General features: G+C 45.5%; 1 protein-coding gene across 10 annotated transcripts in view; it reads left to right on the top strand.

Moving 5' to 3' along the window:
• The window catches only part of CYP4F22 (cytochrome P450 family 4 subfamily F member 22), a 295,859-nt gene that overhangs the window by 125,571 nt on the left and 146,248 nt on the right, over positions 1-24,040 (top strand). For all 10 annotated transcript variants that reach the window (XM_086960247.1, XM_086960238.1, XM_086960296.1 and 7 more), the window contains exon 2: positions 7,675-7,897. In XM_086960247.1, coding sequence (XP_086816373.1) covers positions 7,676-7,897 — 222 coding nt within the window. In that variant the 5' untranslated portion in view covers position 7,675. The remainder of the gene's footprint in view (positions 1-7,674; positions 7,898-24,040) is intronic.

Below are 24,040 nucleotides of genomic sequence, written 5' to 3'. Positions count from 1 at the left end.
GTGTTTATGATAACACAAAGGCTATTTTTATATATAACCTTGTATGGAGTTCCTTTTGTGGTTTGCTTATTGTGTTGCTGCTGTGTGTGTGTGTGTTGCGCACACGCTTTACACATTGCCTCTGGGATAAGCCTGACTGCTCATGCCAAGCTACCAAGGGGGTGAGCAGGGGTTATCTTCAGCGTGTAACTCCCTTGCCCTGACTAGAGTGGTGGTTTCTACCTAGCTTAGGCACAAGCCCTAGCCAACCAGAAATCCCATTTCTAACAGAAACGCTTCCCACCATTGTCGCCCTCTGCCTAGCGTGACAAAATCTGACATGATTAGAGCGGCTGGAGTGCGGTTGGAGAACTCCTGGGGAGTGAGAGGATCTCTGTTGCACAACAAGAGGATACGTACTGTATTGCCCTCACTCTTCCCCCACTCTTTTTTGCATCAGATTGCCCTCTGTTTGAGCCCGCACAGTCCACATACCTAGCTGAACCCACACAATCAATCCATAGAGCTAACAACCTTTGACTGCACTGGAACCCTGAGCTGAGTACTTCCTGACAAGCCAGGCTACACACAACTGTATCAATGTATCCCGGGGATAACCTCCCCTCTGCGTATTCATTATCTTCCACAAACTGAGATGTACAGTGCGTTCGAGCATTGAGGGGCTGAGGCACTCTGACAAACACCTCACACTGACTTGCAGCCTCCCATTGCTAAATTCATGAAGCTCTACTTGGGAACAGAAGCAGACTTTGCACCATAAGCATGGCAAGCTCTACTCCTAGTACAACTTTCCTCCGGCCTTGATATGTATCCTGGGCTATTCAGAGGATGCACAAAGTGGGTAAACAGGCAGCACAGGACTAGCTAACTGGCTGGTGACTACCTTGGTACCCCTCTCACACACAAAGATTCTGATCTCCAATGAAGTTGACCGGGGTAAAGGTGTCTGGGGAACACAGCAAACAAAACTAGACAAATATACACTCCCACAAGATGGGGTATCCAAGACTGAGGGGATGGACACTCAAAGGCCTGCTGACCAACCCGCAAATGAGTGATACCATTACACTTGAAGACATTATGGCTGTGATCCAAAGAGTTCGTGAATCCATGGAAACATAAATAGACAGTCTCCATTGAGGTCATGTTGGTCAGAACGGACCATTGCAATATCAGTGCATGACTAAAAGTCACAGAAGATTCACTCGCGACCCTCCAGTCTGAAACTGTGACTCCTAAAAAGCAAGTCAAAGATCTGCGCACAACCACAAAGACCATGGGGGCCAAACTGTAGAACATAGGAAGGGAGATAAAGGAGAAACAACATTCATATAGTTGGGGCTCCAGGGACATCAGAGGGCCTTTGTGGAAGACCTCATCCTTAAGAAGCTGAAGCCCAAGGCCAATCTAGTTACTTCTCTGTAAACCAATCCCATAGGATCCTAGGGGCCCTTCCCAAACCTTGGGTGCCACCATGTACAATCAAAGCAAGGATTTTTAACTTTAGAGATCAAATGTAATCCTTCCGACTGCTCATAGTGCCCTCCAAGTCAAATATGACAATGCAGTCATCAACGTCTATCTGGATTTCACGCCCCATGTACAGAGACTGTGTTGCAGCTTTGCAGAAATCAAATGAGCCCCTTAAGAACAGAATCTGAAATATTCTATGATGTTCCTGGCTTAGTGGCGTTTTTAAAATTTAATTTGAACGTTTTATATAGCTCAAACATGATACTTAGTGGCAGAAGGAAACCCCTGATATTTTGCGACCCTGGAGGCAGCGTGGGACTAGCTGAAGAGGTGTAGACCGGTCGGAGGAGCACAACCAATCTCGCCAATAAAGACATGACCATGTTCCCTTGGATAGCACCGACGTCATAGATGAATGGCCGCAATCCCAAAGATCGCTGCAGCAATAAACTATGGGGACAGCAACTCACCAAGACAGTCGCATAGACTGGTGTGATGGCGCTGGGTGAACCTAATGCCTCTCTAAATTGCAACAGCCATACATACACTCACTACGATAGTGCAGTTTCCTCAGAATAGTGTCAGACTGCTCTGGCAACCAAGGACGATTGGTGAAACCAGACCATGTTGACGGCATTCTGTAACATGTAAGGTTTTTTTTAGGTTGGTGGTGGGTGGGACGGATTGGTTGTGGTGACCACTGTCTCCTACTCTTTTAATGTTGGTTTGGGGTGACAGGCACTCAGCAATGTTTAAGGGGCGGGCAGTTTTGAGTCCGCTCTGCAGGGCCTCAGGGAGGGTGGGTTTGTTAGGGGATGTTTACCATTATTTTTTGGTATGAACGTTTTGTGGTCTTGTGCATTACCAACACTGCACTTTCATTCGTTTATACGCCTGACACACCTCCCTGTGCTTGTTGCTAGGTTCAGTAGCTCACTGTACCTTAGCAACTCCACACACCTATGGAAGACTGCCCTGACACATTGGCCATAAATCTTTTATCCTGGAATATGAATAGCCTGGGGGACAAAATCAAATGTGGACTCGTCCTGCAATACATCAGCGTCTAACACCCATCTGGTCCTCTACCAGGAGACTCGCATGCTGGGCACTACTTATCGTGCTTTAGATCGACGGGGTACAAAATGCTTGCTTGTGTGGGCTATTTGGCTGGCTCCAGAGGTGTAGCAATTTTAATAAGAAAGTCAATCCCTCTTATTGTTCAGCAGGTCTGGCCCGATGCACATGGTAGATATGTGGCCCTTCCTGGGAGCTGGAAGGGAACGACACTCCACGTCTGCTTGGTTTATGTCCCACCCTGCCTCCATGACATCACATTCCCTGACCGGAGTGCCCTGCTTCTCCAAATGCCGGATGGTAAATTGTTAATGGGGTGACTTTGACACGACTATATGCGACCAATGAGACCAGTGGCCCCACAAGCCGATGGACTCTTCCCGTCCCCACTGGCTGAGTACTTGAATGCCCTTGGCCTGACTGAGATCTGGTGAGCACTTAACCCCAATGCCTGACAATACAAGTTTCACTCAGGAGTGCATGGCAGCCTTTCAAGTATAGATTATCTCTTAACCCTCACATACCAACTTCAACACTATTCAGGGGCCGACTCTTGGCACGAGGAATAACAGGCTCTATGCAGAGACTCAGCCCCTCGGAGCATAGTGCTAAATCCCAGATATCTCAAGGTAACTCCATATTAGAGAGAGTCTTCTTACAGCAACAGAGCAATACTTTTCTGACAATGAGAACTCTGTTGACTCTGCTCAGAAATTGTTGGAGGCGTATAACTCTGTTATAAAAGAACAAAGTCTGTCCTTGATAGTGGGTCATAAACAAGATAAACAAGATAAAGAGCCAAATTGGAACAATTAGAGAAAGAAATCCAGATACTAAACATGTCCTATAAACTTAACAGAAACAATACAAAGATGCAGCCATAGACACTGCCAAAGCAAATAACAGACATACCCAACAATACCTCTATGAGGTGGGCAATAAGGTGAGAAAACTGCTGGCATAGTTAGATAAGAGACCAGTTGTATAGCAATGGAGTAAACCTGAAAGGCCACTGAACCCGGGTAATATGTGGTACAGAAAATATGTGTGTCATTAGCAAACAGTTCTACAACATCAGCACAAAACCATAGACTCAATCTTAATTATTTGGTCATAATCAAGCATCACCATATAAGTTTTCAAATCTGTGACTCTTTTGCTCTAGATACTGGGGAAAGATCTATGTCTGAAAACTTGGGACTGTTGTCCATGCAGCGAGTAAGGGAGGGGAGAATGTTACCATTGATGTATACTGGGATGTTATTGTTATCAAACATATCGATGCACAACCAGATTTTGTTTGTGTTTCTTATTATAATTTCAATTAAAAGATTTATTTTAAAAAAAAACACAAAGAATAAAGTAGCTCCTAAAGGAGGAGCAGTGGATGGAAACAAGTGCTTGGTCCATTCTCTGGAGGAGGGCTAAACACAAGAAGAAACATGACACATGTATGCCATGGACAAATGGAGACAAAGGATTTGAGAGAGACTATGGAGTGAGCAAATGGTAAGCCTGTGGCGGCCTGAATTCCACAAAGTTAAAACTACATGCGTCTTCGAGAACGAGCATGCGCTGCCTAGCTGAGACCTACAAAAGACCACTCACAGGGTGACTCTAGTGAAATTATGATCTCGTAAAACCAAGTACCTGGAGGCAAACATTTTAACCTAATTTTTTAAAGGTGTTATTAAAAATGAGTGTTGGTTGCTATGTTCTCCATTTTCCCATTGTTAGGTCTGTAGCACTCCATCATGGGCCTAATTATTGCCTTAACAGGGCACGAGACATGCCTCTCAACTTGTCTATTTTACTGACGATTCTGTTACATACATTTTGTGACTCAAATCGGCAGAAAAGTCTGAAATTTTAAACAAAACTGGCAAAGCATAAAACTTCGCGGCATTCAGGTTTTGCTATTGAACTTGACAAAACTAGCACTAATGCCCACTCCCTTTCTTTTCTTTGCAGGAATGAGGGCTAAAGTGTAAGTGTGGTCATTTTGAAAACAGTTCAGAATAAATCTATACCAGAAAGATGTGTAGAAACTGAACATGAAATTAGAATTTAATATGCGCCATTTACCTGTAGACTGGGATACCTGTCTTGATGAGACCAGTCATGGATCAAGGAAGTGAAAATTCATGTGGGTGGTAAATAATAAACTAACAGAACTGCAGTAAAACGTGCTGCATTGAAAAGGGAACCTAATAGCTGCTAAAGTGAAGAATGCCACCAAACCTGATAACTCAGAAGCTCTACAAAGGTCATATGGCTTCGCAAGTAACACTACATTTCTGTACAAATGTCCTCGGTCATAGGCGATTGCCTCATCAAAGTGTGAATAAAGGCCACAAGATTGCGAATGTGGCATACTTGCCGGGTAGCTCCTTGCTTCATTGTTTGGGCCACGGCGCTGAACCATTATCAAGGAGATGTCAGTTACTCCTGGTTACTTGAGGCACTGGCAGGAATCTACAAACTCAGCGTTGCGTCTGTGTAGCAGAAATGCACACCGCGTCTAGGCGCCTGCAGAAAAGATTAAGGCCATCATTTACAGTTGGGAGATAACCGAACATCCTCCAACTTCTGTCAACACTCGAATTGTAGAGTAGCACCCAACAGCTACATTACTGCATAATAAATCTGCTGGCTAACAAAGAGGTTGTTTAGGTCTCGCCTAGCGTAATGCGTAAGCAATCCCTATGCGAGAGATATAGAGAGCTACTCCAGGAAAGCTTACCAAGGGGGTTTTGAATGCGGATTCTGGACAGTGCATGTGCAACGTGAGCGCGCTTGGCATTTGCTCCCCGAGCCTCGGCACCAGACTTCAAAGGAATGCCTCCCAATACCCCGCCCCCGCCACACCAGCCATGTCACAAACCACCATTTGCCTTGAATCAGACTTCAAAGGCTCGCACTTACATCCTTCTCTTTCCCCTCATTAACAGTTTTTTTTTTTTTACCAGCAGGCAGCCTCTTGCCCTCGGCTGCTTCTACAACAGTGTCCGAGCTTAAATTATATGTAAAAAACGTGATGTAACACTCGCGCTTACATTCTTCTCTATCCCCTCATTATCAGGCTTTTAACACCTCACTTTTCCACTTTTTTCTTTGACAAACTCCGTTGCTTCACTTTTGTATCCCTTGGTCTCTATCTCTTTTCCTTTAATTTTCGCTCCTCCCTCTTCTCTTCTTTTCCATCCATTTTCTCCAGATTTGTTTCCTTTTCGATGCCCTCCTTTCTTCTTCTTTCCTCTTGTCTCTACGTCTCACTCTTTTCTGCTCTCGCTTGTTTTAATGTGGTCGCCAAGACTTACAATGGTGACAGTTTCACATACAGATGTGAGGTTTGTATTGTCAGAGACTCCCTCACCAAAGTCAAACAAGGTCTGTTGAAGACAATAGACCTTTTGTTTTCTCCTGCTAGTCTTTTGGTTTGTCAGTACTTTTTTTGTAATGTTTTTTGTCAGCCGTTATTGTTGTGGAGCTGCGGAGTCTTCACCAATGTAAAATAAAATGGCTATAGCCTGCATATGCTTTTTGGTCTCAAAAAGCACACATTGCATTGGTAGTCCCTGGAACTAAAGGGAACTGCTTTGTGTGTGGGTGTGCTTGTTGTGAAAGAGCAGAATGCTGTCACCCACAGTAAAGTTAGACAGTGGCTGTAGTGTCCTGTCCAACTGCCACAGGCTGTTTGCTGTACAGGGCGAAAGAAAGACATGAATGACACAATATGTATATAATGATAGTAAAATCAAAAGGTCTTGGCCTACACATACCAAACGTATGCAGAAACCTGCCCCCCCCCCCTTCAAAAAAGGAAATGTCATTCACAGCATGGTGAATTTTGCTTCATGGGCTCCCTACTTATATTATGTATTTTATTTATTTTTATTTTACAGATTTGTAAAGTGCCCACACAATTTTGATACCATATCACACTGCTAATTGAGGGTGAAAAGTGTGAGAGCGCTGTCTGGTATTAGCGGGACCATAGGAAGAGTGGAACAGATGGAAACTTACTCGCCCAGTCCCACCTATTGCAAAAGTAACTGGTCCTAACTAGTCAGCTTGAAGCAAGACCAGTCTGCCTACAGTTAGACCTCTTCCTACATGAGCTCCAAACCAATGCAGTGGGACCTTCAGTGTAGTGTGCACTACGCCCAGGAACGAAACAGGGTTTCTAAACTGCAGTGAGCATAGCAGTGCTTTCATGTGGGTAATCAACACAACCTGATTGTTTCTGTTTCAATATATTATGAATCGTGAGCATCCCATAATAGCTACCTACATGCTTATATTATATTTGGGAATTGTAATGGCCACTTTACAGGATGTTGCTATTCATAACAGAACTGGATTCTGTCTCATTGTGTTTTTCTGAGACATAGTGACCGGTATGGATCCTATGCGTATCAATGACGTGTTTCTGTTTTGGCAGGTAATATCCCTAAAACCTGCAATGCTGGTGATCCTTTACTGTGCATTACTTATGGTGCCCCAGCACAAACCACCACCAAAGCTTTGAGTCATTCCCTGGCAGAGACCCCTAGTTTAATTAATAGATCGGTTACTCTAGTACATCAAATATCTGTCCTGCATTTGTGTTCACCATGAATAGGCCCACGGTGGACATGATAGTTTCGTTGGAAAAGAAAAATGCAAGGCAAGAGGGTTATGCCACCTTGTACTCCTCAGACGAAGCCTGCGTACAGTTGTACACAAAAGTAATTGGCTATCAGAGTTCAACAGGAGCAATATTTCATCAGTTCAGACATTGATCTAGGTAGCCTTTTATTCAGCAAGTAACTTGTTATTTTTCCGTACCCTGTAATTTCATTTGCAACATTATTTAAGCCTCATTTAGAGTTTGGCAGATGGGATAGTCCATCAAAACATGGAGGATATCGTGTCGGCCATATTACAAGTTCTAAAGGCTATAACACACTTGTAATACAGTGGAATGGACATCGCCATGTTTGTAATGATCCATAAAACTCCAAATAAGAGCCTTTATCAGTAATGCCTTATTCTATCAGTAATCCTATTAAATCAGTAGCGTGTTTATTCCATCAGTAACCTCTCATTCTGTATCACTTTCTATTCTATATCTCCTTGCAGGATGCTTCCAATCATTGACCAAGCCCTGGACTCGTTGGGCCTCGACAGGACTCCCTTCCGCGTATATACTGTCTCTGCCCTTCTCCTCCTCCTTCTGCTGCTCTTCTTCCGATCCCTGCTGCAGGTGTATTCCTTCTTCCAGCAGTATAATGAGTCTGTCAAGCGCCTGAAGTGCTTCCCTGAGCCTCCGCGGCGCAATTGGCTTCTAGGACACCTGGGAATGGTAAGTGGATCAGTATTGGCATTTTGGTCATGTATTAATGGGACTTGATACACCACCTGTTCCATTATCTACTATGCACTAGAGTGGAGTGCCTGGCAATTCTTTTGACTGACTTATTTCTAATTGATGCAATTAGGTATCAAAGTTACTAAAATCCATTATAATGATTGGCTATTTATTCTGCATCGGAACTGTCCTCAGAAGTTCCAGTGGGTCGAGACCATAACGGGGGCATTGAAACCACAAAAGCATTATGGAGCCTTTATCAAAAGGCTGTAAAAAGCTTGCATTAACAGAAAAATATGCAGATGCCCAACATGTAACTACCCCCCATCTGCCTGATTTATAAAGTAATTCAGCTGCCAAGTGGTTAGTGTCCGTTTCCACATTTGCCAATTATTGCAAATACATGGAAAAACACAAGAACGCTGTTAAACAAATTCATGTTAAAAGAGGTCATTAAATTATACTTTCAATGTGAACTTGTGTAGGCAGGTTATATTTCCCTTGTTGCGAATTAAAACCTATAGTTTTTTGGTAATAAAGCTCAAAGCATCAATAGCTCACACTACACAGTTCTCATGCCTGAACCATTCAAGCAGTTGGTGTTTGTACCCATCTTTCAAAAAGCCATTCTTGATCCCAGCAGCACCTATGGAAATGCTTCCCTTTTTGCAGGTACTTTGCATCTCCAAGGGCTGATAATGACATAATACAAAGTGCTGCAAAGCATGACTCCCACCTCACTGTGGACGTCTCCAGTTGGATTTCTGACCCACACCTGGCATAGAAACAATGTAATCAAAGTGTGGATAACATCATATTCAAAGCTGTCATGAAAAGGACCATGAATAGCTTCCTGGCCCTCTCGGCTATCTCAAGAGTCTTCATCTCACCCTCATTGAAAGGCCAGCTTAGGCAACTAATGTCATCTGAAGAAGACTAGAATGGCTAAGGTCAAACTAAAAGCAATAGTGGATCAATTAGTACTTGTTGTTCTCTTAGTTAATGTGTATTACTTGTTTGCCTTCCCAAAGACTCCCCTCTATCCTCTGTACTGGTCAATGTGTACTTGTTCCTTCTTATGGTATTAATTTGATCCCTTGGGCATGATGTACAAAGCCATTTTGGGGTCACAGAGCTTACGATTCACAAAATCACAGGGTTTGCAACTGCAAAATAGATTTTTATTATGTACTAAACTGAATCACAAAATAGATGTAGAAACCCACTACAAATAGCTATATGGAAGGGGCGTGTTTAGGCTTCCCTGCCAAACAATCATTCGTAAATTTCAATATTTTGCAACCGAAGCCCAGTGCAAAACATTGAAATGTTACCAACTACTCAAAGGGTGTGTTAAGCTATTCACAAATGGGAAATGGCTCACTTTAGGACCTCTTCACCTTGGTAAAGGTAAAAGAAAAAATAGTTTGTTGGAGTAAGCAGTTGTCCACAGGACAAATGGCAATTCTGGAACTCACAAACAGGAAAGATTTTGTGTTTTTTAAATGCATCCCTGTTTCCTGTATGAAAAACAGGCTGATTTAAAGAAAATAAAAGATTTCTTTATTAAAAAGTGATCACATATCTGGTGGTCTACTGTCGTAGGCAGGCCAACATCGCTTTGGTGTCATCTAGTAGTAATGAGTCGCGATCTACCTTATCGGTATTGATCTGGTAGGTCGGATTGAGACCCACTATGATTCAGAATTTTGTGAACTTACCTATTAGTACATCAATCGATTCACGAAATTCCTTTCAATTCTTGGAAAATAACTGTGTAATTTACAACCAATTTTTAAAAAAAATATTTCATACAACAGGCCCCTTGTTTTTAGGTCTCGCGTGGCGTACTGCGCACATGCGCTGTCGAGCTCGCGAGATTTTATGTCTCAGAGTGAACTTCACTAGCGAGGGTTAAGCCTCGCTCCTCTTCCCCATTGGCTGGCCTCTAAAAGGTGGCCAGCCATTGGAGAAAAGGTCCTAGTGATGTTCTTCTTTCTCTTTAAGCCCCGTCCTTTTCAGATTGGGTTACTTGACTTACTGCTGAAGTAAAAGGTTTATTTTCTTCTTAATGGGTCCAGATGGCCCCATAAAGAAGATAAGGAACCTTTTACCCCAGCAGGAAGTCGGGGCGCTCAGTCTGAAAAGGATGGGGCTTAAAGACAAAAGGCCGTGTCATGGCGAGCGCTTGTTAATTTAAGGGACTAAAGAGGCAAATTTTTCGTGTTCCCCAAAATCAACGATTCTGAAGGCCACCCATGCCATTCAGCATATCGCCCTGCAAAGAACATATTTTCCTCCGCACTCTGACGCCGCATACAGAGCTAATGAAAGAACTTTAATAATTAAACTGAATTCACAGAGATAAAATCTCACTGGACAAGCGTTCCTTTAAAATAGCCCCGTCTGTTTCACGTGTAATGGGAAAGGCTACATTCGGGGTTTATTTCTTGTGTAAGGTTGCAAAAAACTATTTACGCACCAAACCCACCTCAGCTGTTGGCAAGAAAATAAAAAGAAAGTGTTAGAAAACAAATAGAAATACATTTTGTACTATCCACAAAGAGTGTGAGGATTTGCCAAATGACCGTGGAGCTACCCTTGAACAACATTGCGGAGGGCATTCTTGCTTTGGGGAAGGGTGGCGGGGAGGCTCGTGGCTGGTGCCGGTCAGCCAGCTGTGTCGTCCTGGCTCCGTTCCCGAGAGTCCAGTGCCGGGAGTTGCGCGCAGCCCGGTGTGTTTGAATGTGGAAACAGGTTGTGGCGGTAGATTATTGTTTCCACGTTATGCTCTGCCTCCGCACATTCTGCAGCCACCTGAGTTTGGTTTTGCCAACACATCAGAGGCGGGTCATCCGATGAAGGCTGAAGGTAAGGAAGGTTCGGGACTGGGGAGGGGGTTTGTCACCCGGTCTGGAGCTTGACGGACACGGTGCTGGACACTGTCAGTGAGTGGGAGGACAGGGTTGCGCGCTCTACTTTAGAGACACCGGCTTTGTGCAGTGTGTTCCTGGAATGTTAGACAGAACTTGCTGCGGGGACTGCTTTTTAATAAAATAGCGCCTTTTCCCCTCAAGTTACTCAAACTTTCTGTTTGAGTTGCCAGGATTAAACCGCTCCTATTTTTTTGTTGTTGTTGCTATCTTTCCTACTCCTGCCTGGTGTTGCTCTTTCATAACAATGTATTTTCAGCTCTGTGGGCGACAAATATTGTGTCCTTTTAGATTTTCTTGAAAGAACTCTCATGGGAAAGAAATAACTACTTGTGATTGTTAATGTTTACTTGTGGGATTTGACTAGGAATCCAATTACTTGGCTCGCTCTTTTATTAATTTTTGGCAGGGAAAGGCAGCTGTCAACTATGTGTTGGTCATAACAGGGCTTTTAGTGTTTTTTAAAGTAGTTATTTCTTCGTTTATTTCTCACATCACCACAATATTTAAGTACACTTTATCCTATGGTATTCCCCTATTCTCATTCCAGAGCTGTTTGGGCATAAACTGCAATTAGCAGTGCCCACTCCTCATCAGATAATGACCGGTAACAGACTATGCATACACTTTTCAACAAAGGAACACCTTTTTTCGGATACAGTATCTTATGTTCTCGACTTTCGTAACTGCTGTTCACCAGCCGGTTCCTGTATACTACAGTATAGTGTTTTGCACAGCCAGCAACGGCACATCAATTCAATATCATCTTTGTATGTGACACACTGTTTACTCACCTCCCCAGCTTGCTGTCACTTTAGTCTTGTTTCTCTTGCTTCGTTGATGGGACTTTTTTATTGCCACTGTACACACAAACGCGTGTTATAATACAAGGAAATGCACACACTGAAGTACACCGTGTGAATCTGAGCAAATTTGAACACTTCTACTATAGAACACTAAATCAAGCTTTAAACTCATGTCTGTAGACAAAGTGTTGGACGTTTCCCTTTCCGGGTCTTCTTCCTGGACCACATTTTCTATGGCTGTAGAATTCTGTACTTCACCCCTGCTAATAAGTGGTAAAGTGCTTGTGCTTCTCTTTTGAGCATGATGAAATTGGTATATACCTTATTGGCACATTTAATTTACCTGAAAGTCCCTGGTACATGGTACAAAGTGTACCCAGGGCCTGTAATTTAAATGTTAATAGGGGGCTGTAGCACCCTTTGTGCCAGCCACTACAATGACAGAGTAAAGCGTACATACACCGAGTGCAAAGGCCGCCAGATATTTCAAATATATATCTGAATACCCAGTCTCTCAGAAATATTTAAAATATTTTTTTTTAAACTAAGATTAGCTAAGAATAATGACTTGCACACTACAGCAGCCATATATTCCACTCCCATGGGACTTTCCTATGTTGGAGTCTGAGTATATGCCATAAAGTCCACAAGCATGCAGTGTGATGTGGTGTTATGGAGATGGTGTCACAGTATTGTACACTAGCATGTGCATGGTTTGTAGGTAACACGAGTGGGGTGGAGTGCACACAACAGTTATCATACTTCTAGGAGCATGGTTCATATTTGATTGTTTTTATTTCTTCTTATGGTTGCCTCACAGGTCTACCAGAATCACAGGGAGGAGAGCCGTAAGCATCCTTATTCCCATTATTTCCATATACACAGTTGAGGGTAGGCAGGCAGGTCAAGATACCCTAAAAAAAGGCAGAGGGACCCATAGGGCATAATAAATGTGCCCAAAACATTTAAAACCTATGACCATTTTTAGGTCTCGCGTGGCATACTGTGCACATGCGCAGACGAGCTCACAAGATTTTATGTTTTTAGGAGAACATCACTAGCGAGGCTTAAGCCCTGCCCCTCTTCTCCATTGGCTGGCCTCCTAAACGGTGGCCAGCCATTGGAGAAGAGGTCCTAGCGAAGTTCTTCTTTCTCTTTAAGCCCCGTCCTTTTCAGATTGGGTTCCTTGACTTACTGCTGAAGTAAAAGGTTTCTTATCTTCTTTATGGGTCCAGATGGCCCCATAAAGAAGATAAGGAACCTTTTACCCCAGCATGAAGTCTGGGCGCCCAGTCTGAAAAGGACGGGGCTAAAAGGGAAAAGTTTACGCGAGCGATGATTCTAGAGTGTTTCTTTAATATGTTTTGTGATAATAAAACGTAAGTAGGGTTCTGTAAATACAACTTTATCGAAATATAGACTGACATTTAATATTTAAAGCTATAAATAATATCGATTAAAGCGATCAACTTGATCATCTGGGTCGATCTATTAACTTAATTCGGCGTATAGTGGCCGAACATTATCGGATGTTGTGAGTCAGCCGGGCAGCTCGGCCAGCGTGGGGGATTTCTTTCAGGAGTGATGATTCGACCTCCTCCTGCCCTCTCAGACTGCTTAATGTCCATGCCCCTCTGTCCCGGACGCAGCCATCGATACCACAAGTAAATTTGGGGAAGCGCCGAAAATGAAGGCCAACTCACTGTAACTGTTCCGTGGAGCTGCAAGCGTGTTTACTCACTTCCTGCTGCATGGATCGTTTCGTAGGCGTGCGGTTAGAGCAGAGCAGCAAGCGCCGGATGGATGGCGCCCTGAGGAGTGGAGGGGTGGCATGAGCGGCGGCCATGAGCGGAGCAGTGTGACTGTTTTGGTGGCTCGGAGGTCCCCTATGCCGTCTCTGGGGTCTGCACGGCACCCCTCAGCTGAACCGGCCCTGAGGGTTCAGCGCCAGCTTGCTCCGAGCTACGGCGGACCGGTGCGGATCTTCCTCGAAGTCCCGGCTCGAATCACAGCAGGAGGACCGCTTGTCTGTGCACCATGACTACATGGGAAAAAGGCACTTCAGGCCGCGGCGGCTCTGGCACCCCTGAGCACACGCGGCAGCGGTGCGGCGACAAGGACCCCGAGGGCGGCTGTCTGCTGAAACCAGGTGGCTCTGCACGCTGCAGTGAGTTGTTTTGAAACTAGCGAGTGAGCAGATGCTTCAGATAGGCGTGCATGTGATTTATCAGCAGTAAGTTCCTGTTGTGCCGGCGCGCCTCGCCTTTTTTTGCAACCACTTCACGGCCTTGCAGAGAGATAGCAGGCCAGACTTAAACAAGTGTGTGGGGCTCTGTGTGTGTGGGGGGCTCTGTGTGTGTGGGGGGGCTCTGTGTGTGTGGGGGGGGGCTCTTTGTGTGTGTGGGGGGGCTCTGTGTGTGTGGGGGGGCTCTGTGTGTGTGGGGGGGGGCTCTGAGTGTGTGTGGGACTCTGAGTGTGTGTGGGACTCTTGAGTGTGTGTGGGACTCTTGAGTGTGTGTGGGACTCTGAGTGTGTGTGGGACTCTGAGTGTGTGTGGGACTCTGAGTGTGTGTGGGACTCTGAGTGTGTGTGGGACTCTGAGTGTGTGTGGGACTCTGAGTTTGTTGGGGGCTCTGTGTGTGTGTGTGGCTTTGTGTGTGTGTGTGGCTCTGTGTGTGTGTGTGGCTCTGTGTGTGTGTGTGGCTCTGTGTGTGTGGCTTGGGCTCTGTGTGTGTGGCTTGGGCTCTGTGTGTGTGGGGGGCTCTGTGTGTGTGTGTGGGTCTGTGTGTGTGTGTGTGTGGCTCTGTGTGTGTGTGGGGGCTCTTTGTGTGTGGGGGGGATTCTGTGTGTGTATGGGAGGCTCTGTGTGTTTGGGGGTTCTGTGTGTGGGGGGCTCTGTGTGTTTGTGAGTGGCTCTGTGTGTGTGTGTGTGTGTGTGTGTGTGTGTGTGTGTGTGTCTCTGTGTGTGTGTGTGGGGGGGGAGCTCTGTGTATGTGGCTCTGTTTGTGTGTGGCATTTTCGAGAGCTTAAGCTATTGGCATTGTAAATGACAATGCCACTAATTTATCTGTTTTCAAAAACAACACATAAATAAAAATGTTGTCATTTAAAATGCCAATAGCTCTAACTTTTGCAAAGGCGAGATCGTTGCATTATAAATGCTTGTTTATTTCCTACTTGGGTGACACTCTGATCTGAACTCCCAAAGACGTGATTTTCCTAGACAAGAGGTCTTAACAAAATAGAGTAGACAGTGAGTTTTGCAATACACGAGACATCAGTGCTTCATTTGTACAACAAACCCAATAAGTTCTGATGCCTAAAGTGTTTCCTATGGCGCTGTCATCCACTTCCGCCACTAGCACAGGCCACTCCACCACTGGAGCACCCCGTCCCGCCGCCACCATTGCCTTTCCCAAAAAACAGATTGCAATGCCATATATGAATTACAACATGCAAGGTTTCTTAAAGAGGGTTTGGAAGCTCTACCCTAATAATTTTATTTATGCTTTTAATAGCACACTTTTCGAACACATCGCTAAAATCCCACTGATTTTACAGGAACTTCTGAAGGAGCAGCTAAGCGTTCATGGTGTGCAATAAGTCGATTCTCATCAGTGCTGTTGAGGAGAGAATGAATACATAGCCCAAATTCATTAAAAACCTGGCAAAAAAGTAGGACCACATTCTGCCTTTTGCAGTAAAGTTGTATACATAGTCTTTTAATGGATTTGAACAGTGCATGTCAGAGTTAACGTATTCCTTAGTGGAGCTGTGTAATCCAACATTGTGACGTAAATTTGGTGGTCGTTCTTTCATGTATGGTGCATGTGTGAGGGGTCTCGTTTAGGACTCTGTGCCTTGTTTTTCCCTGATCTTTAGCATTGTAGACAAAGTAACCTTCTACTGAGCCATGCCTACCTTTCAGAAGGGAACCCCTCCCGCGGAGACTTTTACATGAACATTCCTGCCTGCAGGGGCACGCACTACATACCGAGAACACATGCGAACCATTTGCCAAATGAATGCCAGGCTGCAGTTCCCGAGCAACTGCTTCATAAGAGGAGGGTTATTCATTTACAAAATGGGCACGGATGCCAACATAGGAGATAACATCAGTAAACACTTAAAACAACAGTTTGTTGGGGTCAAAGGCCAGGCGGCACAGGCATTTGCCCTGCAGCACATGGGATAGAGACGTCATTCCTTTACACTCACCCTCGCGGCATGTGATGTATGCCAAAGGGCTGCCAACTAGCAGTACTTTGTATTAAGACTATTAAACACAACAGAAATAAACTGAAAATCTGTATTTAGCTGGCTATTGAAAGAAGCACAAAGACATTAGTACAACAAAGCACTTTCTAAACAATTTGTTAGACTTTTTCCCCAGTGTATATCAAAGGAAATGCTTTTATGTGGCCATTAATCGGTACAAAGATTCTATATGGCTTTGAAGACCGCAAGGATCTTTCTATAATTCGTATGCCAAAACCTAAATGTCAATCTCAATTCTTAAACCAGCCTGGTCAGTCTTCTGTTAACAATAGTCCCAACCAACATCCTGCATCGAGCCGGTTCACTAAGCTTTAGACATGAAGACATGAATGAAATTGAATAGGGCACCAACAAGACTGTCTTTATGAATGAAATTGAATAATGATTATGTATTTTATGTGAATAACAACAGATTAAATGTTTTGGTTAACAAGAACAAATGCATGTTTTGTGGATATCTATTAAGGTTTATACATTATTGAAACGCTACTAATGTAATCTTTTAGAATATATTTAAATGTAACAACAGCTCAGTAGCTACAGTGCACAGAGGTCAAGTTCTTAGACTTGAAATATGATGGGATGTAAATAGACATGGGTATCAAACAGGGGGAATGGGGGTGGACGATTTTTAATGGGGTCCAATGTACTCGTCCTAGGAAGCAGCAAACAATGAGTATTGTACAGAGTTCCCCAATGGGAGCTAGGAAATTAGCTCAGCCTCTCTTCTCTCTCACTCAGTTAAAACGTGGGGGTTAAGTGCATGGTGTAGACCCTTTTCAGAATGTAAGGATACCTCACACAGGCTACCGGCAGGACCACAACTGTTGTCCCAGCCGATGACCGTCCAGCGTCATCATCGGTATCCTGCTCCTACGGCAGGCTGGCGGTGCAATGCCCGTCGGGCAGCAAGGGAAGCTGCGCTTTGGCGGAGATCTTCTATTCCGAGCCAACGGGTGTGTGTGTGTGAGGGGCCTAAAAGAGTGCAATAGTGAGCATGGTGGTGTGTTAAAAAAAGTCAGTAGAGTCCTATTGGAGATTATTTTAATAGTCAGGCTCACTGCTTTGTTAAAAAATAAATAAAGGGGTATTAAGGAGTGGTGAACAATGAAACCAACCCTTATTCAACCCTTGTTGTGAAAGCGGTCGACATGTTTCTCGCCCTAAGGGCGATTCGTCAGGACCTTCGTGCTCATATAATTGCTTGGATCCTCCAAATTAAGAGGACACCGGTATACGACCTGTATAGTGTCGTTCAGAATGGTTCCTTACGAGGGACCTCCTGGGAACTGAAGAGAGATAAGCAGACAAAAATGATGTCAAAGTTATTGTGACCGGAATACATCATATTCGTGCCTATGTTCAAAGAGTCAGAAAACACGTGCCCAGTGGGTAACAATCTGTCTAAATAATGACAGAGTCAAGTGATACTGTGAGAGAGAAGGGATTAAAAATTCAACGAATCCAGTGCGCGTGAGCGACCCGCACTGCATTGTGCTGCCATGCTGAATCGCTATAGCATGCATCTAAGTGAAGGCGCCGTTCTCTTGGCTATGCACCATGCTTGGTGGGGTGGGTCATCACACTTCAAGACCAGTGGTAGTGATACACCCTAGCATAGTCAGGAGGCGTGTGGCGCCAGTATTTAAAATATTATGTATACAATTGTAGACTAAAGTTTTAAGCCACAAATGATGAAAAGCCGCACAGGTAAAACCATTAGATGTGATTTGACACTCTGTTTCAAAGTTAATACAGCGCTGGCGGGGTGATCGTGTATACCAGCGAGGAAGCAAGTAAAAGTGCCCTGTTCAACGGGTGCGCGTGAGCAAGGACAATCTACAGATCAATGGTGCACTTACCCGTTGTAATTCCTCCTGAGGGCCTCACGAGCTGTCCAGGTGGGGCCAGCAGCGAGTGAGGAGTTCCTACGGGGAGAGTAAGGCATCCGGCGAAATCATTAGGGAAAAACAAGCCATCCGGTAGCTCGCGTCAGGGAGTAGGCTTGCTGCGTGTATAGGCAGATTGCAAGCGGTGTATCAGGGCTCAGCTCAACACCTTACCTCAAAAGTCGCTGGTGGCAGGCATCTCTGCACCTACCCTTCCCACAGGAACTTAGATGACTGGACAGCCGGCACGGTAGTTAGGCACTGTCCGGTCTAGATAAGGAAGAGTTGAGCGCGCACCGAGGGGTGTGTCCCTCAAGTTGCTAGGTTACGGCACGCGGGGGTAGAAAGCAAAGAGGGGTTAGCTAGAGACAGAGCGGCCCGAGCACTATAATGCGGGGGCCATCTTGGAATGGGCTGAGATGTCTAGTGAGGCATGTAAAAGCACTTGGGAGTGGACAACAAGTCCAGAATAATAACTATCTGGCGAGTGTCGTCCAGGGCACCCCATCGTTTAATCCCAATTCATCGCACTGTAGTCGATGTATCCATCTCTGTTCATGTCTGAAGAGGGCTTGTTGGTTGAGATTTGGTAAAGACTCAATGACAGTCCATCGGATGTTTTCTGGAGAGTGATTGTTGTCCTTGCAATGTTCATAGAGCTTAGTGTGTGTCTTGTGACATCGAATGTTACTATTGTGCTCCATTATCCGTTGCTTAACAGGACGCATGGTCATCCCGATGTACAACAATTCACAAGGGCAGATCAAAACATAAATGCATCTGGAGCTGTTGCAGTTCGTATGTTTGTTCATTGTCCAAGTGAAATTGTTATTGAGTACAATGGTCTTGCCCTGGATGGTCTGAGGGCATACAACGCAGGAACCGCAGCGATAGTGTCCAGTTACTGGAGGAAGATCCCAAAGCGTATTGACAGCTTGGGCGCAGGCTTTCTTGGGACGGGTATGGATTAGAGTGTCCTTAAGGTTTGCCGTCCTCTTAAAAGCAAAACGTGGGCGCGGTAACTCCATCCCTGCGGAGTTGAGAATGCCCCAGTGTGTACTGACAGTTTTTTTGATAAATGAGGAGTTTCTCGTAAACGAGGTAACACAAGTAATCTTGTCGTCTGGCTCCTTGGGATGCATCTCAAGCAAGGCCTCTCTGTTATTGTTGAGGGCTCTTTTGGTGGAATTTTTCAGAAGACGCGTGGGGTACCCTCGGTCCAGAAGTTTGGTTTGTAGGGAATGTGCTTGTTGTTTGAAGTCATTAATTGAACTACAGTTTCTCCGAAGGCGGAGAAATTGTCTGAAGGGTAGATTGTCCCTCAGGGATCTCGTGTGGTGGCTGGTGTAAGGCAACAGACTGTTCCTGTCAGTGTCCTTCTTGTAGAGAGTGGTGCTGATAGTGGTTGGCTCCAGGACTATGGTGAGGTCTAAATAAGGTATGGATTTATTGGAAATAGTGCCCGTGAACTTGAGAAATGGGTCTTGTTGGTTTATCCATGTACAGAAGGCCTCACATGTCGTCCGATCCCCATTCCAAAACACCAAGATGTCGTCGATGTATCGACGCCAGCACGTGAGATTTTCACGGAATGGGTTGTGTTCCATTTTTTCTCAAACGATGCCATGTAGATGCATGCCAGGCTCGGCGCAAAGGTCGAGCCCATCGATGTCCCGCGGATCTGGTGGTACAAGTTGGATTCATATTTGAAGAAATTTTCAGTCAGTGCAATATGTGCCAACTCCATTATAAATGAAACCGGGGTAGGGGACAACCACTCCTCTTGTCGTAGGAGGGAGTCCACCGCTTCCAGCGTTGCCTGTTGGGGTATATTAGTGTACAACGCTTCCACGTCGAGTGTGAGGAGGAGATCAATATCCTCCCTGCCATCCATGTCGTTGATAAGACGAAGCACATCTCTCGTGTCCTGCAGATAAGACGGGATGAGTTTGACCAGAGGTTGCAGGAAAGCATCACAGAATTGGGAAAGGGGTTCTAAAATCGAACCGATGCCAGACACGATTGGTCTTCCTGGGACTGGGGTAGTGCCCTTATGTATTTTGGGCAGAGTGTAAAAGTACGGTATGACCGGGTCCGTGGTTACCAGAAATTCTGCCTCTTTTTTGCTTATCCATTCATTAGTCTCTGCTTCGATGACCAGGGACATCACGGTAGTAGTCAGTCGGTTGGTTGGGTCCTCTGTCAGTAGTCTGTAGTGAGTCGTATTTGCTAGTTGGCGTCTGCACTCCTGATCATAATCGTCATAGTTTTGTATGACAGTAGCTCCCCCCTTGTCAGCTTGCTTGATGACAATTGCAGTATCCTTACCAAGGGAGGAAGCTGCCTGTCTTTCAGCATTGGATAGATTATTAAACGGTTTGATTGAGGGTTTGTTCTGCATGGTTCTCAGAACTGCTCTTTCAAACGTCAAGACCTCTGGTGGTACCATCCCATCAGTGGGGGTGAAGGTGGAAGGTTTCCTGAGACCCGTGTCTTCACAGGGGATGTCTGGCCGATTATCAAAAAAGGCCCGGAGACGTATCTTCCTGAAGAACTGCTTCAGCTCGATCATTTCCTGAAATGAGTCGGGAATCGGTGTGGGGACAAATCCAAGCCCTTTTTCCAGAACATTCTTCTCTGTAGTAGTAAGGGTTCTTTTGGATAGGTTCACGATCAAACTCTTCTCCCTCTGGTTGTCGCGCTCCTGGTCTCCACCCCAGTCGGCTCTGGCGTCTGGTCTTGCCACTGTACACCCTTGTTCCCGCCTCGCTTTCGCCCTCTTCCTCTGCCCCAACCTCTGCCTTGAAAAGGAGGCGGATTAAGGGGGTAGAATTGCGGGGGGCCCTGAGGGTAGAAGGGATATTGCCACGGTGGTGGTAAATGAGGTGGGCCATGGAACACTGATCCTTGGTGATATCCTTGTTGCCAGGGACGTGTGGGTCTTGCGTTTCTCGCCGGGTAGCCTCCGCTGGAGTCGCTGCTCGTGGAGCCACGCCTGGTATCCGTGCTCGAATTATCGTCCGAAGAGTAGTTGTTCTTCTTACTTTTGAAATCATCCTTGAGGTAGGGGTATACTTTCTCCTTTGCAAATTTGGCTATGTCTTTCTCCAATTTGGTGGTTTTCTGTTTGAGCAGGAAGTCATGGTGGTCAGCCATCTCTTGGTTAATCTCAGCGAGTTTTGTTGTAAATGCTGTTTTATTATTTTTAGAAGTGGCATTTTTCATAGTTGCTTCTATGGCAGAGATCTTCTCCTGGAGTGCTTCAGACAATCGTTTGGCAGTCTGGCTGATCGGCCAGACTGCCAAACGATTGTCTGAAGCACTCCAGGAGAAGATCTCTGCCATAGAAGCAACTATGAAAAATGCCACTTCTAAAAATAATAAAACAGCATTTACAACAAAACTCGCTGAGATTAACCAAGAGATGGCTGACCACCATGACTTCCTGCTCAAACAGAAAACCACCAAATTGGAGAAAGACATAGCCAAATTTGCAAAGGAGAAAGTATACCCCTACCTCAAGGATGATTTCAAAGGGAAGAAGAACAACTACTCTTCGGACGATAATTCGAGCACGGATACCAGGCGTGGCTCCACGAGCAGCGACTCCAGCGGAGGCTACCCAGCGAGAAACGCAAGACCCACACGTCCCTGGCAACAAGGATATCACCAAGGACCAGTGTTCCATGGCCCACCTCATTTACCACCACCGTGGCAATATCCCTTCTACCCTCAGGGCCCCCCGCAATTCTACCCCCTTAATCCGCCTCCTTTTCAAGGCAGAGGTTGGGGCAGAGGAAGAGGGCGAAAGCGAGGCGGGAACAAGGGTGTACAGTGGCAAGACCAGACGCCAGAGCCGACTGGGGTGGAGACCAGGAGCGCGACAACCAGAGGGAGAAGAGTTTGATCGTGAACCTATCCAAAAGAACCCTTACTACTACAGAGAAGAATGTTCTGGAAAAAGGGCTTGGATTTGTCCCCACACCGATTCCCGACTCATTTCAGGAAATGATCGAGCTGAAGCAGTTCTTCAGGAAGATACGTCTCCGGGCCTTTTTTGATAATCGGCCAGACATCCCCTGTGAAGACACGGGTCTCAGGAAACCTTCCACCTTCACCCCCACTGATGGGATGGTACCACCAGAGGTCTTGACGTTTGAAAGAGCAGTTCTGAGAACCATGCAGAACAAACCCTCAATCAAACCGTTTAATAATCTATCCAATGCTGAAAGAGAGGCAGCTTCCTCCCTTGGTAAGGATACTGCAATTGTCATCAAGCAAGCTGACAAGGGGGGAGCTACTGTCATACAAAACTATGACGATTATGATCAGGAGTGCAGACGCCAACTAGCAAATACGACTCACTACAGACTACTGACAGAGGACCCAACCAACCGACTGACTACTACCGTGATGTCCCTGGTCATCGAAGCAGAGACTAATGAATGGATAAGCAAAAAAGAGGCAGAATTTCTGGTAACCACGGACCCGGTCATACCGTACTTTTACACTCTGCCCAAAATACATAAGGGCACTACCCCAGTCCCAGGAAAACCAATCGTGTCTGGCATCGGTTCGATTTTAGAACCCCTTTCCCAATTCTGTGATGCTTTCCTGCAACCTCTGGTCAAACTCATCCCGTCTTATCTGCAGGACACGAGAGATGTGCTTCGTCTTATCAACGACATGGATGGCAGGGAGGATATTGATCTCCTCCTCACACTCGACGTGGAAGCGTTGTACACTAATATACCCCAACAGGCAACGCTGGAAGCGGTGGACTCCCTCCTACGACAAGAGGAGTGGTTGTCCCCTACCCCGGTTTCATTTATAATGGAGTTGGCACATATTGCACTGACTGAAAATTTCTTCAAATATGAATCCAACTTGTACCACCAGATCCGCGGGACATCGATGGGCTCGACCTTTGCGCCGAGCCTGGCATGCATCTACATGGCATCGTTTGAGAAAAAATGCATCTACCCCCCTGAACACAACCCATTCCGTGAAAATCTCACGTGTTGGCGTCGATACATCGACGACATCTTGGTGTTTTGGAAGGGGGATCGGACGACATGTGAGGCCTTCTGTACATGGATAAACCAACAAGACCCATTTCTCAAGTTCACGGGCACTATTTCCAATAAATCCATACCTTATTTGGACCTCACCATAGTCCTGGAGCCAACCACTATCAGCACCACTCTCTACAAGAAGGACACTGACAGGAACAGTCTGTTGCCTTACACCAGCCACCACACGAGATCCCTGAGGGACAATCTACCCTTCGGACAATTTCTCCGCCTTCGGAGAAACTGTAGTTCAATTAATGACTTCAAACAACAAGCACATTCCCTACAAACCAAACTTCTGGACCGAGGGTACCCCACGCGTCTTCTGAAAAATTCCACCAAAAGAGCCCTCAACAATAACAGAGAGGCCTTGCTTGAGATGCATCCCAAGGAGCCAGACGACAAGATTACTTGTGTTACCTCGTTTACGAGAAACTCCTCATTTATCAAAAAAACTGTCAGTACACACTGGGGCATTCTCAACTCCGCAGGGATGGAGTTACCGCGCCCACGTTTTGCTTTTAAGAGGACGGCAAACCTTAAGGACACTCTAATCCATACCCGTCCCAAGAAAGCCTGCGCCCAAGCTGTCAATACGCTTTGGGATCTTCCTCCAGTAACTGGACACTATCGCTGCGGTTCCTGCGTTGTATGCCCTCAGACCATCCAGGGCAAGACCATTGTACTCCATAACAATTTCACTTGGACAATGAACAAACATACGAACTGCAACAGCTCCAGATGCATTTATGTTTTGATCTGCCCTTGTGAATTGTTGTACATCGGGATGACCATGCGTCCTGTTAAGCAACGGATAATGGAGCACAATAGTAACATTCGATGTCACAAGACACACACTAAGCTCTATGAACATTGCAAGGACAACAATCACTCTCCAGAAAACATCCGATGGACTGTCATTGAGTCTTTACCAAATCTCAACCAACAAGCCCTCTTCAGACATGAACAGAGATGGATACATCGACTACAGTGCGATGAATTGGGATTAAACGATGGGGTTCCCTGGACGACACTCGCCAGATAGTTATTATTCTGGACTTGTTGTCCACTCCCAAGTGCTTTTACATGCCTCACTAGACATCTCAGCCCATTCCAAGATGGCCCCCGCATTATAGTGCTCGGGCCGCGCTGTCTCTAG

Source organism: Lissotriton vulgaris, chromosome 1_1 (genome assembly GCF_964263255.1).
Source record: "Lissotriton vulgaris chromosome 1_1, aLisVul1.2, whole genome shotgun sequence".
Lineage (NCBI taxonomy): Eukaryota > Metazoa > Chordata > Amphibia > Caudata > Salamandridae > Lissotriton > Lissotriton vulgaris.
Note: the sequence above shows the minus strand (reverse complement) of the source record. Positions and strands in the feature narration are given on the sequence as shown.